General features: G+C 38.3%; 1 protein-coding gene across 2 annotated transcripts; it reads left to right on the top strand.

Annotated features, from left to right (window-relative positions):
• Positions 1–2,980: 2,980 nt before the first annotated feature.
• Positions 2,981–13,625, top strand: LOC145469561 (uncharacterized). 2 transcript variants are annotated; one of them, XM_081453314.1, is made up of 7 exons: positions 2,981–4,419; positions 6,795–6,919; positions 7,059–7,123; positions 8,520–8,600; positions 9,618–9,729; positions 13,052–13,149; positions 13,536–13,625. In XM_081453314.1, the coding sequence occupies exons 1-5, from the start codon at positions 4,371–4,373 to the stop codon at positions 9,682–9,684; spliced, it is 387 nt and encodes a 128-aa protein (XP_081309440.1). In that variant the 5' UTR covers positions 2,981–4,370; the 3' UTR covers positions 9,685–9,729; positions 13,052–13,149; positions 13,536–13,625. The 2 variants fall into 2 exon arrangements, with proteins under 2 accessions (XP_081309440.1, XP_081309442.1); XM_081453316.1 differs by lacking the exons at positions 13,052–13,149; positions 13,536–13,625 and having other exon boundaries at positions 7,059–7,768; positions 7,873–8,600; positions 9,618–9,635.
• The last annotated feature ends 1,252 nt before the right edge of the window (positions 13,626–14,877 follow it).

Genomic DNA, 14,877 nt, shown 5'->3' with positions numbered 1-14,877 from the left:
TCTCGTGCCATTTGCATACTACTAGCTCATGAACTGTTGCAAAACTCAAGGCTGATCTCGTTCATAACTAAACTCCTCAGCCTAATCCACAGAAAATGCCGAGGTAAGCCCAGTATATGAATACTTCCTCCTCTTTTATAGAAGAATAAATATGGCCGTTCATAACTGTATCGGGATGAAATCTTCTCACATACTATTTACCTCTACAACAAGAAATTTGATTGGCTGTTTATAGTAGATCCAATCTGATTGGTGTGACATACATACATCTCTCACTCACTCACTCATCCATTGACTCGTCCATAACATACCCCGACGCGCCGACTAAGCGGTATTTTTTTTACAAAAAAATAACTCAAAAACAGGACGACAGGAGCGAGGTTGAGCGAGTCGAGCGACTACTGAAATCATGATTACGAGGCTGAACCAGGGCGTAAAAATAACGGGAGTGGAGTCCTTTTTAGTGCAGAATTCACCATTGGGATGGGTTGGGGGTTGACGTCGCTAAAGGACTATGGTAATAATGCACTATTGCCCTAAGGTACTATGACAATGAGGCACTATGGCAATAAGGCACTATGGCAATAAGGCACTATGGCAATAAGGCACTATGGCACTATGGCACTATGGCACTATGGCCATAAGGTGTAAACTTTAATGTTTGTTTAATTAATTAATTTCAATTAATTAATTAGGCATGCAGCAAGGGGGGGGGGGTTAGGATGGGGTAGGTACTTGTGAGCACTACGTAACATGGGTAGTGCATGTACCTACCTTACTTCTTTGATCTTTTCAAAAAGCTATATATTTGTTTCAGAAAGCCCCTTGCTCTCCTTGTGGTACTTTTCTCTTTAGAACAAAACCAATATTTGCTCTAACATATATCAGGTGGAAGATACATTTCATACAAGATCACACACTAACGTTGAGCGCTTTTCCTTGTGGTAGAACCCTAATAAGTCATACGCATGCGTTCTAGCATCGTTAGCACGATACAAGGATGTTACTGTGACTGCGTGTCTTTTGGAATTACGCCTAACTTGGTTCAAGAAATATCATCTATTGTTTCCAAACTACACTAGTGCGTTTATTTCCTCCTTTAATTGTCTCCATCAAAATGACCAAAATGTTCATACCTGCAGCCGAAACTTTCCCGAGTAAGTGGCATTAAAACTTGTCAAATTGAACAAAAAATCCAGGAAAAGGCTCAAATGTTGCTGCAGACTCCGTGGCACCTACTGAAAGAATACATTTTATCAGTCTCTGAGGGCACTCGTTCACCGATGAAGGATATAATCTCGGTCAAGTAGCGCTGTTTACTTTCAATACCTTTCGTTGAAACGCTCCTCAGTTCAGTGTGTATTTTAAATTTAAGTGGTTTTATTGTTAACGCCAAAGGTGGCAACAGAACGTGCTGTTCCGTGAAAATTTGATAATTAGAATAGTTCCTGCTTATCGGTCAAAAGAAAATTTGCGTTTTAAATAAAGCAAATCGATCCTCTTCCATTTCTTCATCCGACATTTAACTTTCTTCCATTTATCTCCAGCTGTGAAAAGAATACTAACACATCTTCCGTGTGTTTTCGAGAAAGCAAGAGTTTAGGATACATACCTTTGCGAGGAATACAAAAGTATCAAGTTATAAACGTTTTCGTGAAGAGAAAAATTGTCACGTTCGCTATTTAAATGCATTATTTAATTTAAAATGAGCAAAAATCAACATAAAACAATAAAATAAAATTCGAGAGCTGTCTTGACAAATGGTAATTAATTGTAAGTTATTCTTGGACTGTGAATGAAAATACACACATCAAACATACACACTGCTAAGATTATGTCTCATCAAAATCCCTAGCTGACTAGCAACGTCAATACAAACCAGGAGTGAATAGCAGTCAGAGCTATATATTACACTCTACACTATCTGAGATTGTCTCACTAGTTTGTTCGTAATCCGTCTTAGATTTATCATGAAGTTTTTTGGTATTTTTCACCATAGGAAGTATTGTGACCAGGTATCCCTTAATTTGTGACATCGTTGCAATATGAGTGAACGAATGCTTTATTTCTCATTTTCGGGAACAAGGAACGCGCGAGGGATACACGCGGGGAACGCACTAGGAAATGCAACCTCGATTGCAGGCATCGGGAAGACCACAGCAAATGCACGGGTAAGGTAATTTCTCTCATATCTTTCCCATGTAACCGTTGTGAGTTCCCATACGTTTGCCGTCAATCGTTTTACCCGTGCGTTTTATTGTGTTTGCGGTGCGTTTCACCGCGGGTATGCCGTAATCGCGAAAGTCCGGATCGTGTGTTTCATCGTGGGTACCTCCTGGACGGCTGACCTGAGCTCTTCTACTACACTCTACGTTCGCTGCGCGTTCCCTTCTTTTTACCCCGAGTTCCTTCCGGGCGTGTCCTTTCCCTACCCCACGTTCCCAGCGAGTTCCTGGTGACCGTAAATACACCTCGAGAAAAAAATTTCCGCAAGAAATTATTTCCGCCAGGATTGCTTTCGCGTCACACACGAAGGACTAGGCGAAAGAGGGACCACTCTTAGTCTAAATCGCCATAAAACCCCCGCTGTCATAAGGCCAGATAAATTTACCATCACATGAATTCATCACGGCAACCGTATTGCGCTGTGAATTTCAAATGATAGTCGGCTTTCTGTAATCTTTACATGCACTCGCCGTTTTTTGGCGTGATCGTGGGTAACGTTCCAACAGCCATTTGCAATTACATTTGGTACACCAAGAGTAGAAAATGTACATCTTACGTATGACATTACATTAAAAGTGAAGTTTATTTGTACATTTTAAAATAACTTTACTTAATTATATTTAGAACTAAAGGGAGTTTCCCTTGCAAAGTCTATAGCGCGTTCGTTTATTGAATCAACAGTCACATACCGAGCTTGCGTGGCCTAGCGCCAGTGCATAAGTAGTCATAAGAACAAATACTGTGATATATGACTGAACACTATTTTGTGGCGGGAACCAAACAAATACGAGTCAAAAGTAAATGCAAAAACAATAATATGAAAAAAGTATTCAGTCTGCACAGTCTGCATGGTCTGCGTTTTGGGGTGACGATGAAAAAAAGTATTCAGTCTGCACAGTCTGCATGGTCTGCACGGTCCGCAGTCTGCAGTCTGCATGGTCTGCGTTTTGGGGTGACCGAGCGGTAACTTGGGGCGATTTCCATTCGACCAAAAATTCAGAAATTTTCGAAACGGGGACAAATGGTACGAAAATTTCCAGGGAAAAGTTCCAGAAAATCCGGAAATTGTTGAATTTCCGAAAAGCGAACCATTCGACCGAAAATTCTGGAAATTCCGGGATGAAAACCAAATGGAACGGAAATTTTCAGGGAAATATGTTCGAAAATTTGGGTATACCTCACGAGGTTGTCCTCTTTTTCGGAAATTATGCAAATTCTCGATATTCTATTCAGCGCTAATTCTTTTGGCCGCGATGACAGCGAATTGGACATCTCAAGCAAGGACGACGGCGACGCGTATTCGAAAATTGAAATACTTTAGAATCTTTTTACTTATATGTCGATAAATACTAGCTACAGCTAAATTCGTGAAGAAAGCGTTTTATGAAAATAATGCCCCTGTGGCGTACTTGTTTGTTTTGCATAGCTTGGCTAAGAAATGTACAAAGATTTATAACTCGTGCAGAACCATTGTGGACTCATCAAACCCTTTGTTTTGCGACGTTTTCGCTGCGCCCGTTTTGGTTTGTATAAGGTCCATGCTGTTATGGTCTATAAAAAGTCACGATGTCGACATAGCAGTGTTCTGTTTGCTTCTATATTTGCGATTTAAACCTCGAAGTCATTGAAAAATTCCAAGCGAACGAAACTGTACGGCCTGTCGTATTCCATACTGGAAAAGTCTGTACCATTCGCCCATGGAAATTTCCGCAAATTCACACCGGAATTTTTGGTCGAATGGAAAGCGCCCTTGGTCTTTTTCTTCTTCAAACGTCTGTGAATCTTGATCCTCTCCTGAGCCAATCAAATCGTCTCCAAAGCGAGATACTCCTGTCGGGACGAAGCTATCACGTGACGCAAATACGACATCGTGATCGAGTGAGTAAGAGATAAAAACAAAGATAGCGGTACAGGACATGTGCGAGAGGGAACAAACTTTTGAGTGTAATACTCTATTAAACTAAACGGGCTTTTTCTTCAGGCTGTTTCACAAGAAAATGTAAACCTCTCTCGCATCAAGGACATCAAGTGAAATAACTTGGCTAAACGAACTGAAACAAAACTACAAGCCAGGATTGGATCAGATGAAGAGCAGAACAGAGGAAATGGGAAACGTCACCAGATAAAGATAAGATAAACAGCAAATGACTGGCAGTGCAGGACGACAATTGAATATTTGGCACCATAGAGCAGGTATGTTTATTAGTAATTATTGTGAAATAATTAGCATTGAATAATCATTGACAAGCTCTAGGTGACACTCTCCACTGTCAAGGTATGCATGTGTATTAAACATATAAAAACGATCAGTGTAAAATGCAGACAGCAGACCGGGGGATAAAATGTGTGGGTCCAGAAAAATATCCAACCTTTTTACCCATGGAGGGTTTTTTTCCTGTTTGACCCCCCTCCCCCTAGAATTTTCCATTTGAAGGTGCTTCCCCCTACCACCTGGAATTTCCATGATTTTTCTATTTGAGGCCCCTACTGATTGGAAATTCTATATCCTCAAATAGCAAGACTCAAGTCATTTATTTGATCTCTTAGGCACTGTGATAAAATTTGAGGTCTAGAAAAAGTGCTAAGCACTTGGATTCTGCTCATCCATCCACTAACAGTTTTTCTAGACCTCAAATGTGCGTATTTATTTTCTAAGAGAACATGGAACACCATCTTCTACTTGGTTTTTGTAAATAGATAGATGCAGAAGGGGGAAGAGGACACAATCAGTGAAAGAAATTCATTACCATGAATATCTGTGAACAATGACTGAGTTTTTAGTGCCAGTGTGCAGCTATTAAAATTGAAGGCTTTCATGCAAAAAGGGCGTATATAGCTTTTTGGCTGATTTTAATTTTCTCAGGATCGAGCTAATTTTTGGCAGACTGACTTGTTTTGACATGAAAAGCATCGTTCCGTAAAAATTATTGTTTTTGTTGATTTGCGCTTCGTTTTTGAGAAGTAAGGTATCCAAAAATCTCAGTTTTCCAAGGGTATCTTTTGGAGATCTTAATTGTTGAACGAAAAACAAAAGAAACCTTTTGTTTTGCTAAACAATGTAGTCACTGAAGCGGGGCATTTGCCGTTAGTTTTTCAAACCGATACAAGTTTTATTCATATAATTACGCTATTCTCTTACTGTTGCTTTGTTAGAGCAAGCAAATAAGGTGCTGAACGGGCCAGATTTAAGTTTGTTTTGTCGTGACACTGGCTTGATACGAGGTCGGTTGATTTTTTTTTCTGGTCTATTTCTCTACTTCTTTCAAAAATAAAAACGTCTATCTAAAAGACCTGTGCTGTCAAAGTTGCTAAAAGTAACCATCTAACTTTGGGTCATGTTGAAATCCACCTTTGAAGGATCTGCTCCAAAAGATGCCGCTTGGAAAACTGAGTTTTTTTGCATATGTTATTTCTCAAAAACGAAGTGCAAATCAACAAAAACAATTATGCAATGATGCTTTTCATGTCAAAAAAGCAAGTCTGCCGAAAATTAGCTTGATCCTGCAAAAAATAAAAATCAGTCCAAAAAGCTATGTACGCCCTTTTTGCACAAAAGCCTTCAATTATGAACCCTTGGTGACAGGGATGGAGAGCAAATGAGCAATTTTAAATTTAAAATCAAAGCAAAATTAAATCAAAGTACATTTTAATCCTTGTTTTCAATGTTTTTTAAATCCGTTTTGGGGCTAGGAAATTCATAGCAATAGAAACTTTCTGAAGGCCTTTTGGTATTATTCACCATTTTTGTATTATAAACAAGGATTTTTCTTGTTAAAATTAGTGGCAAAATTCTGCTTATTGGTGATAACATTATTTTAAACACAGTGAGTCTTGGATGCACACTCGCACTATTCAGGTCTCCCAAAAAGTGCTGTCTGATCTTCTGGGACAAGTACTTGCCCAGGGCAAGCAAAATTTGAGTGCTACTTGTCCCAAGGGGAAGCTGGAATTCAATTTGTTTTTTTTCCTGAGCCCAGACTGTTGAGTTAGATCACATGGAATTACTGGCCACATGTATTTAGGATATTGACCACTTCTTCCCCTAGACTCACAAAGCTCTTGTAGCCAGTAGAAATCGTGATGTCTTAAAATGTTTCAATTCAGGTGAAGTCACTTCTCTTGCATTCATACATGTACACATTGTTAAAGGCTCTCACTTTGCATGTAGAAGGTCTATGTCACCACTTGTTTCTGAATTAAGACTTCACTTGAGTAGTTACATGTAATGTTTTTAAACTAAACACGGCTCCCTTGAGGATATTTTCATAATTTATTGTAAATATATTGGTCAAGTGATACACTATGTTGCTAAATGTAATTTAGGCAACATTTGACTTGAGCTAGTGCTGGTCAGCAGCCTTTCAGGAGGCGGGGGACATGCTCTGTGGGGTCTCATACAGGATTTTGCAGGACTTAAGAGTATTGCTTGCTAGCTGTGGAAGAACTTGCAGTTTGCTTTGAGTGCCATTCATGTTTGTAGCATGCTTTTTCACCCTGCCTCCCTTCCTTTCACAGCTGACAGTAAAAATACATGTGTAGGTAGTAAGTATCTCCACTGATTCTGTCAGTATTACAGTGCCTGGTGGTTGCCGCTAGCAGTGTTGCCATGGATACCTGCATGGGCTGCTTGAGGCTCATATCTTGCTTGGCTCCACCTTTCCCAAGGCACCTTTCCCAAGCTCATGAATTGGTGGTGAGTTTAACAGTTGGTGGGTTAAGCATGTTAAGCCTGTAAGGCATGTGCTGTTTGCAATTACATGTATTCCTTTGGGTTAATTAAATATTACTTACATGTAGTTTATAAATATCTTTCATTTGTTTTCCTCCATCAGGAGAAAAGAGCTCAGGTGATAAGGTTCTCTATGACTAGATACCAAGAAACACAGAATTGCATTCAGTTAAGTATTTGCCCAACTTCATCGTGTATATCAGAAAACGTTACACTGCTGCAGCCTTTATGTGTAAACTATTGTGAAGTTGTGAAACCCAGAATAAATATGGCCTGGTCCTGTGACAATTTGTTTTAACTGACTGAGAAAATGTCATTCCAATTTTTCTGACAGAGACTGTTTCAATAAATTATTGTTTACTATTTCAAGTTAATTAATAAATTAGGGGGCAAGGAAAATTTGATTTATCCATCAATCCAAGACAATTTAATAAAAGAGTGTAAGGTCACACAAATATGGATATGGTCAGTTCCACCGAAAACTCTTCCACAGTTACTTGATATGTGAAGCATAGACTGGCCCCTCATCCAAATTGCCAGTGCAAGATTTTGAGGAAACCTGTTCAGGAACAATTAGACTGTCTGCAAGCACTGAATGGATCTTGAACTTTGTACAGGAGATGGGTGTAAGAACTGGCCCACAAGGTCAAGGGAGCTGGTTCCACCAAAAATCTCTTCCTGAGTTTCTTGATCTGTATAGCATAGACTGGTCCCACATCCAAATTGCTGGTGGAAGATAAAAAAGGAACTTGTTTAGGAACAATAATTATTGGACTGTGTTCATGGGCTGAATGGATCTTGAGCTTTGTACAGGTTGACTGGTTCCACATTCCAAATTGCAAGCACAAGTGAAAAAAACTTGTTTATGAACAATTGGACTGTCTTCATATGCAGAATGGATCTTGAGCTTTGTACAGGAGATGGGTGTAAGAACTGGCCCACAAGGGAGCTGGTTCCACCAAAAAATCTCTTTCTGAGTTTCTTGATCTGTGAAGCATAGACTGCGAGTACAAGACAAAATTGATCTTGAACTCCACACAAGATTGGTGTAAGAACTGACCTGTATAGGAGTTGATTTCATATTGCCTTTCTCTGGTGCCTTTGTTTCCCTTTGTGTAAAAGAAACTGACACTACAAAAGAACTGTTCCAAAATGTCTATAGTTGCTCTGATTTGAATTTCAACTTTTTGCATTATTGAAACTGATCTTGAGAAAGTTTTAGTTTTCTCTTTTCTTCAAATTTAATTAACTTACCTATTTATTTTTTTTCTGAATTCAGTTTTACAACCCAGATAAAATTTGAAAATTTATGTGACTACTCAGCTCACTTAGTATATGTACTATTTTGAGTAGGATTTTGCCAAGTATTAAATCAATTTTATTCACTGTTTTGATTACTTATTATTTATTTTCTGGCAAATAAATAGCTGATGCTGACTTGCAAACTGAGGAAAATTACTAATTAAATAATGATTAGAATTGATGATAATTTATTAACCCCTAAGTTTATTAACAATTTATTGATTAATTAACATTCTTCAAATAAAATGTTTAACCTTCACAGGATTTTAAGACCAAAGGTATTCAACCTTACGACCAAGGATGTTGAACGTGACAATCTTTCATCCACTTCACCAGAATACAGGTAGTCTCATTTGGAAACTTCAGATTGTCTTGAAATAGGTCCGCTAGGCGTACATATGGAACTAGCCTTATTACTTACCCTTTACCCACGTTCAGTTTGGTTATAATTCAATCAATCAGTGTTTATTCCTTAATGTACATTTTACAGTTGGACTGGCCCATGGATAGCTAGCACTAGTCTAGGCAGGCCAGTCTATCAACAGTTACAAATGTTTTTTTTTAATATTATTATTAATAACTAGGGAAATAGAAAGTTAGGAAAAAATGAATAAAAGAAAAAAGAAAAATTGGGAAAAGAATGAGAATAGAAGTGAGGGGTAATTAAAGATCCAAATTTGGGGTTACCATTCATTGAAAGTGTAATCTGTCCTGTGGATCTGCACACAATGTTCTGTTTTGGATGCAACTCTGCAAGAAATTTTACTATGCTTGTAAAAGGGCATTACAAAAAACAAAAAATTAGCTGGGGTATCTGCAAAACGACTGGCTACAGTATTCAATCAGAATGCATTATATACCTGACAGCCAATCATTGAGTCAGATAACTAAAAAATACAGCTATTCAAACACAGCACACATCATACTGTATATTTCAAATGTTATATATTTTTCTTTTTGCGCAAGTCTATCTTGGGATGATAAACTCATGAACCCAGCTTTGAAGTACATGTATGTAAATCACGGCAAAGACAATTATATATTTGTAATTGTGTAATGAATTTAAGGCAAATTTTATTAGTGACGGTCATAAAAAAGTCAACGTGGCATTGATTATTAGTTCGCACTTCAGAACTGCTTATTTAAAATCAGTTTATTGTAGTCAGTTAAATTGCTGTAGTGTAACACAAACAGTTATAGTAGATGTGTTTACGTTAAACAATTTGCATCTTATTTGTGTTTATTCTTCGTCTTTTATTATAAGACGACAACTAGTACAAAATTTGATAGGGAAGTGGAATAAAGGTAAAACATTTTTGTTTTTGACAATTAAATAAAGGTTCTTATCTTGCTCTTTCAGGTATCAACGGTGGCTGGTTTCAAATGTTCAAGAAGGTGACTTTCCAAAACATCATTTACACTGTTGAAAAAGTTCCCCTCACATTTTTTGCTAACACGAGAGACAAACTCAAGTAAGTTATGTTGCTAACATTTACTGTGGATTTGATTATTTGATCAGCTATGCTGAATGTTACCTCAATCAGCGCGTTTAACTAAACCAAGTTTACCGGATTTAAAATCTGTGACAAAATTCTGTAGCCAGAATCAGTTAATGGGACGAAAACATTAACCTGCTTGCTGTTTTAATGGAAAAAAATCTCACTAATTAATCAAGAGAGATTTCAGACTAATTATCAATGCAGGTTTGAGTCAGATTTCGAGATATGATGTCACATCAGGGTAGCAAGAGACCTGCTCCTTGAAAGATGGGTCACTCAGCCAAAGTTATGCTGGCTGGCAAACCCAGGGGTCTCTCTCTTATAAGCCTAACCCTATGCCAGAAACGGGTTGTTACCTGTAGGTTTTATGATCGAAACTGCACGCACATCTAAAAGAAAGTATTACTTTAACGTACTTGCACAATGGTTGTAAGAAAATTGTTTGGTTGGTTGGTGTCTTTGCATTATCCGAAGATGCTGTAAATTGTCTTGTTACAAATTTTGTGCTGTGAGAATGATATTTTTGTTGGTGAGAAATTTTGTTAGACAGAAATGCAGAGAGATGGGTGTGAGAACTGACCTGCAAAGGAGTTGGGTTCTTCAAGTATATTTTTTCTGTGGCCCCTGTGTTTCTGTGTCCTTACCATAGCGTGATTTTCACATCAAAACAGTTCAAAATAGAAACTTGCCTGGTTTGAAGTTAGACTGTCTACATCAGCATGATGCAAATTGATTGAATTGAGCTAGCGTTAGTACCAACCCGCTAATTGAAAAGGAAACACTGTTCAAATAATGTTCTTACCCTCCACAGCTTTAAAAACCAAAGTTGTTCAACTTAAGGTGGCTGGTACCAGTTTTCTCGCGCGGTGAGTAGATCGTCATCGTGCGTCACGCGTGAGTAACACGCATGATAGAGGCGCGAGATTTAAAACCCGAAAGACCAAAACAAATAGGGCGGCGCGCGGCTTTTTTCGCGGAAGGTCACTTTTGTAATGTTGGAGACGAAATTCGCATATAAAGGAGGCTTTACCTGCTAGAACAACTTAAGTCAACTCTGTGTTTTTAAGAAAAATTGTTTCGGGAATTCAATGTTTCCCGAATTTTAAAGGCAACTCGATCGATCGTGACAGCCACCGGGAGCGTATAAAGGACTCGCAAAACATAGCAAATCTACCCAGAATTTGTGTAAAAGTCCTACAGAGTAAGCACAGGAGGTTGTCTTAAACGACAACTACAACTGTAAATGATGTTTTAGCAGCAAACAAAACAAAACGCCTGTTCGGAGCCCGCTCGCCCGCGCGGGCACACGAAGCAGTCAGCGGTAGTCAAAACGGTTCATGAGCAACTGCTGATCTTATAAAGTCTGGATTTTTGAATGCGTGTCTACGTACGTGGGAATAGTGGAACTTGCGAAGGCTTTTACATGAAAACAAGGCCGGTGACCCCTTCTTTTTATTGTTTTAATATAATATTATCATTTTTGGAAGAAACGTCAGAAAAAAAACTAAAAAATCCTACGGAAGGAAATTTGCACTTTGTGCAAATTGCCGTTTTTCCAAGTTTACAAGAAATCGGCTCCGTAAAATTATCTTAAAATTGTTGTGCACTTTCATTTTCAGATGCCAAAAGTTATTGATTAAAAAAAACTCGGGGTCACCGGGATACTTTTTGAGTTATTAGTGACATAAGCGAAAAATCAGGTCTGGAAAATCCTTTTGGAATGTTGCCATGGTAACTGCTGACGACAAAATAACAGCTGTTTTAGGTCAAGTATAAATTATATAATCCAAACCTACAAAAATATTACAGTGGCCCTGGTCTGTCTTTTTGCTCTATTCTTACAAAGTTATGAGCCGTCAAAAACCTGAAAACTAGTACGTGTCACCTTAACAAAGATGTTAAACGTGATAATAATTGGTTTCGCTACAATACAGGTGAGCCCCCTTAGATATCTTAAATGGCTACGAATAGGTCCAATATGCGTACATGTGGCACTACGTTCATTATACGTCAACGGCGTTTGGTTTGGTTGTAACAGCGATCAGGATCCGATTTGGTCAGTGTTAGTTGAAATTGCAGTTTAGTTTGAGAATTTTGAAAATAACATATCAGTGCTACTGTGTGGACCGGAGTACAATGTTCTGTTTTACAACCTCAGAACCATATGTAACGTGTGGCTGGCGGGATTCTCGCGCGAGTGATTTTTGGTGGCGGAACCGCCATTTTATTGATTTTGTAGGAAGCGTGAACCAACCTTGAAAGCTTTTTAGAGATCTTTTATTTAGCTTTACCGCTACATAATTCAAGTTGCAAAACGGCAGAGAAATTTCACTACTGAGAATAACGAAACCGGTCATTAGACCAACATTGCGACATTGGCTGAACTTTGCTGCGTATTTAGTATAAGAATATCGAATACATCGAGCTATAAAAGTTTTGGAACCAAGAAGCAAGTTCGTTTGGCCAGGAGAAGTCATATTGGCGTCCTTGTCCATCCGTGTAAAAAGCATCGGTTTTTTAATGGTTGAACGCAAATTACATTTTACGATAAATTCTTTGCTCTTTTTCCTTCACTGTAAGCGATCAGATTTTGCACTGTAAAATTGATTTTTTGAAAATTGGTACACGAGGAAGGTTTGGTCAATTAATTTCTGGTTTTAAAAAGGAAAAAAAGTACTTCTCCACGCCAGGACCAGGACTCGAACTCGCGACTCTGTCTAGTCCCGGAGCGAGAGGCGCGCACCAAACCACTGCGCCAACTCGACTTGATACCATGTCGCGCGGAAAACTTGACTACATAAGCATACGAGTGGCGCGCACTGATGGTCAGCGTGACGTACCTAAACAGCGCACACAATGTAATACTTTGCTGCTTAATTGTTTTTGTTTTGTTTTGTTTTGGGGGGAAATTTTATCTCGTTAAAGATACAAGTAAAATTTATGATCCTCAGCTTTGAAGTACTAAAACGTTGACCAAGTAAATAATTATAAATTTGTCATGTTTACATTTTATCGCAGCGTTCTGAGATAATAAAATCTAATTTTAATAATCACTATTGGTCGTAAAAAAGGTTAAAGGGGAGCTGATTATTTGCTGATTATATCTATATATATTTTAAAAAATAGCTTATTGCCTTGTTGTGAAAAAAAGCATGATGTGTTTATCGCAGAACCGAAGAACGGCACAATTTGCTTATTTGCGTTTATTCTTGCCTTATATTTTAATTTATACGGAAAGTTAACAGTGACAGTCGGATAAGATTAACTTCTTTTTATTACTTTTTGTTTCCCTTAGGCTTCAACAGCGAGCAGCTTCAAAGTTTGAGAAGATGGCTTTCAAGGACATCATGCACGCTATCGAATGAATCCTCTGAACGCGATGGACAAACTCGGGTAAGTCGTATTGTTTATATATTTGCTATACGTAATCTTATCTCGTTCATAGCAAGGCATTCAACAAGCCCAAGTTTACGAGTGTGTAAGGAATTTTAGGTACAGAACTAGGCAGATTTTAAACGGTTGAAACCTTTTGTTGCACATTTGGCCGTTAACTTGATCAGACGTCAACAGTACTTTTTTTTTTTGTCAACAGTACATCAAGTACAAGTGCATGTAAAATTCGGAAATATTATTTAAGTTTAAGTCATCGAACGTATTGTATAAGTCTAAGTAGCTTCTAACTAAGTTGTCACGATCATGTTCTTTTGGAATAATATTCTAAGTCTCTTAATTGGTGGGAAATATTTGTGTGTTTTAAGTCACATTCTCCTCTATTTCAGATGCCTTTGAAATGACCAATGTGAGGAAAGGCGAAAGGCAAAAGACAATCTTGCAAATGCCCTGAAAAAAATGAGTACCAGACAGGAAAATTCTCAACCTTGGAAGGAAAGCAAAAATTGATGCGGAAAACAGCCACACCAATAACTAGCATTTCTTTTATACTTATAGCGAGAGTTTTTGCATGCACGCATGCGCGTTTGGTATTATGTTTTATAAGAAAATTTTTTCTAAGTCTTTTGGCGGGAAACGTTTGTATATGTAAAGTTCACTTGCGACCTCCTTCTTTCAGATGCCTTGAAAATGACAAGTTTTAAGAAGTGGCCAAAGGAAAATTGTCAACCTTGGAAAGAAGGCAGAAATTGATGTGGAACACCGCCACCTCCCCGCCACCACCACTAACTAGCATTTTTTTTATACTTATGGCAAGAGTTTGGTCCACCCATCCTTGTGGTACAGTAGCCTCTAATACGCATGCGTACTAGGGGAGTGTCCCAGTTACAAGAAACGTAATGTACTGTACGTCGTGACTGTAAGTAACTAATAACTTCGTGTCGATTTAAGCCGAAGTTCAAACTTCGGGTTTCTCGACACGGAGGCATCAGTTACCCGTAAGTCGTGACTGTAAGTAACCCATAACTTCGTGTTGGGGAATCCGAAGTTTTTTCGGGTTACCCGACACGAAGTTATTAGTTACCTACAGTCACGACTTACAAGTAACTGATACCTCCGTGTCGGGAAACCCGAAGTTTGAACATCGTTTTAAACCGACACGAAGATATCTGTTACTTACAGTCACGACGTACAGTACATTACGTTTCTTGTAACTGGGACACTCACCTAGTACGCATGTGTATTAGAGGCTACTGTACCACAAGGATGGGTGGACCAAACTCTTGCTATAAGTATAAAAGATATGCTAGTTAGATTGAAAATTTTCTTGTCTGGTACTCGTCATTTGTACGGCATCTGCAAAAGAGCCTTGTAAGCATGGTTTTCAGTAAACTGACACAAGTTTGTAACATGATTTTAATGTCAATTTATTTTGTAATAATACAGCAGACAAAAACCAATAAAGATTAACATTACAGTACAAGTCTTTCGCGTTCAATAAACAACAGTGTACACGTACACGCTAAGTGCCTAACTCTTCGTCTTCTTACCTCCGCCATATTCTGAAGATGTTACGATCATAATAAAACCTTCATGTACGAACCCTGTGTTATTCTCCTCTAATAGCTACAACTTTCTTGAGTTACCGCGATAATCACAATATGTGGAACTAGATTATGACCTAATGACCCGCGAGAGAGTTACATTACTAAACCTTTGAGAAAAATAAAA

This window comes from Orbicella franksi, chromosome 15 (genome assembly GCF_964199315.1).
Source record: "Orbicella franksi chromosome 15, jaOrbFran1.1, whole genome shotgun sequence".
Taxonomy (NCBI): domain Eukaryota; kingdom Metazoa; phylum Cnidaria; class Anthozoa; order Scleractinia; family Merulinidae; genus Orbicella; species Orbicella franksi.
The sequence above is the reverse complement of the archived record's forward strand: the minus strand, read 5'-3'. Positions and strand labels throughout refer to the sequence as shown.

Bases quoted from the DNA above. Each gene is read 5' to 3' on its own strand.
- LOC145469561 (XM_081453314.1), top strand. From the start codon at position 4,371: ATGACTGGCAGTGCAGGACGACAATTGAATATTTGGCACCATAGAGCA. The intron at 4,420-6,794 runs GTATGTTTATTA...TGATTCTGTCAG, and splicing joins TATTTGGCACCATAGAGCAG to TATTACAGTGCCTGGTGGTT. The intron at 7,124-8,519 runs GTTAAGTATTTG...TAACCTTCACAG, and splicing joins GAAACACAGAATTGCATTCA to GATTTTAAGACCAAAGGTAT.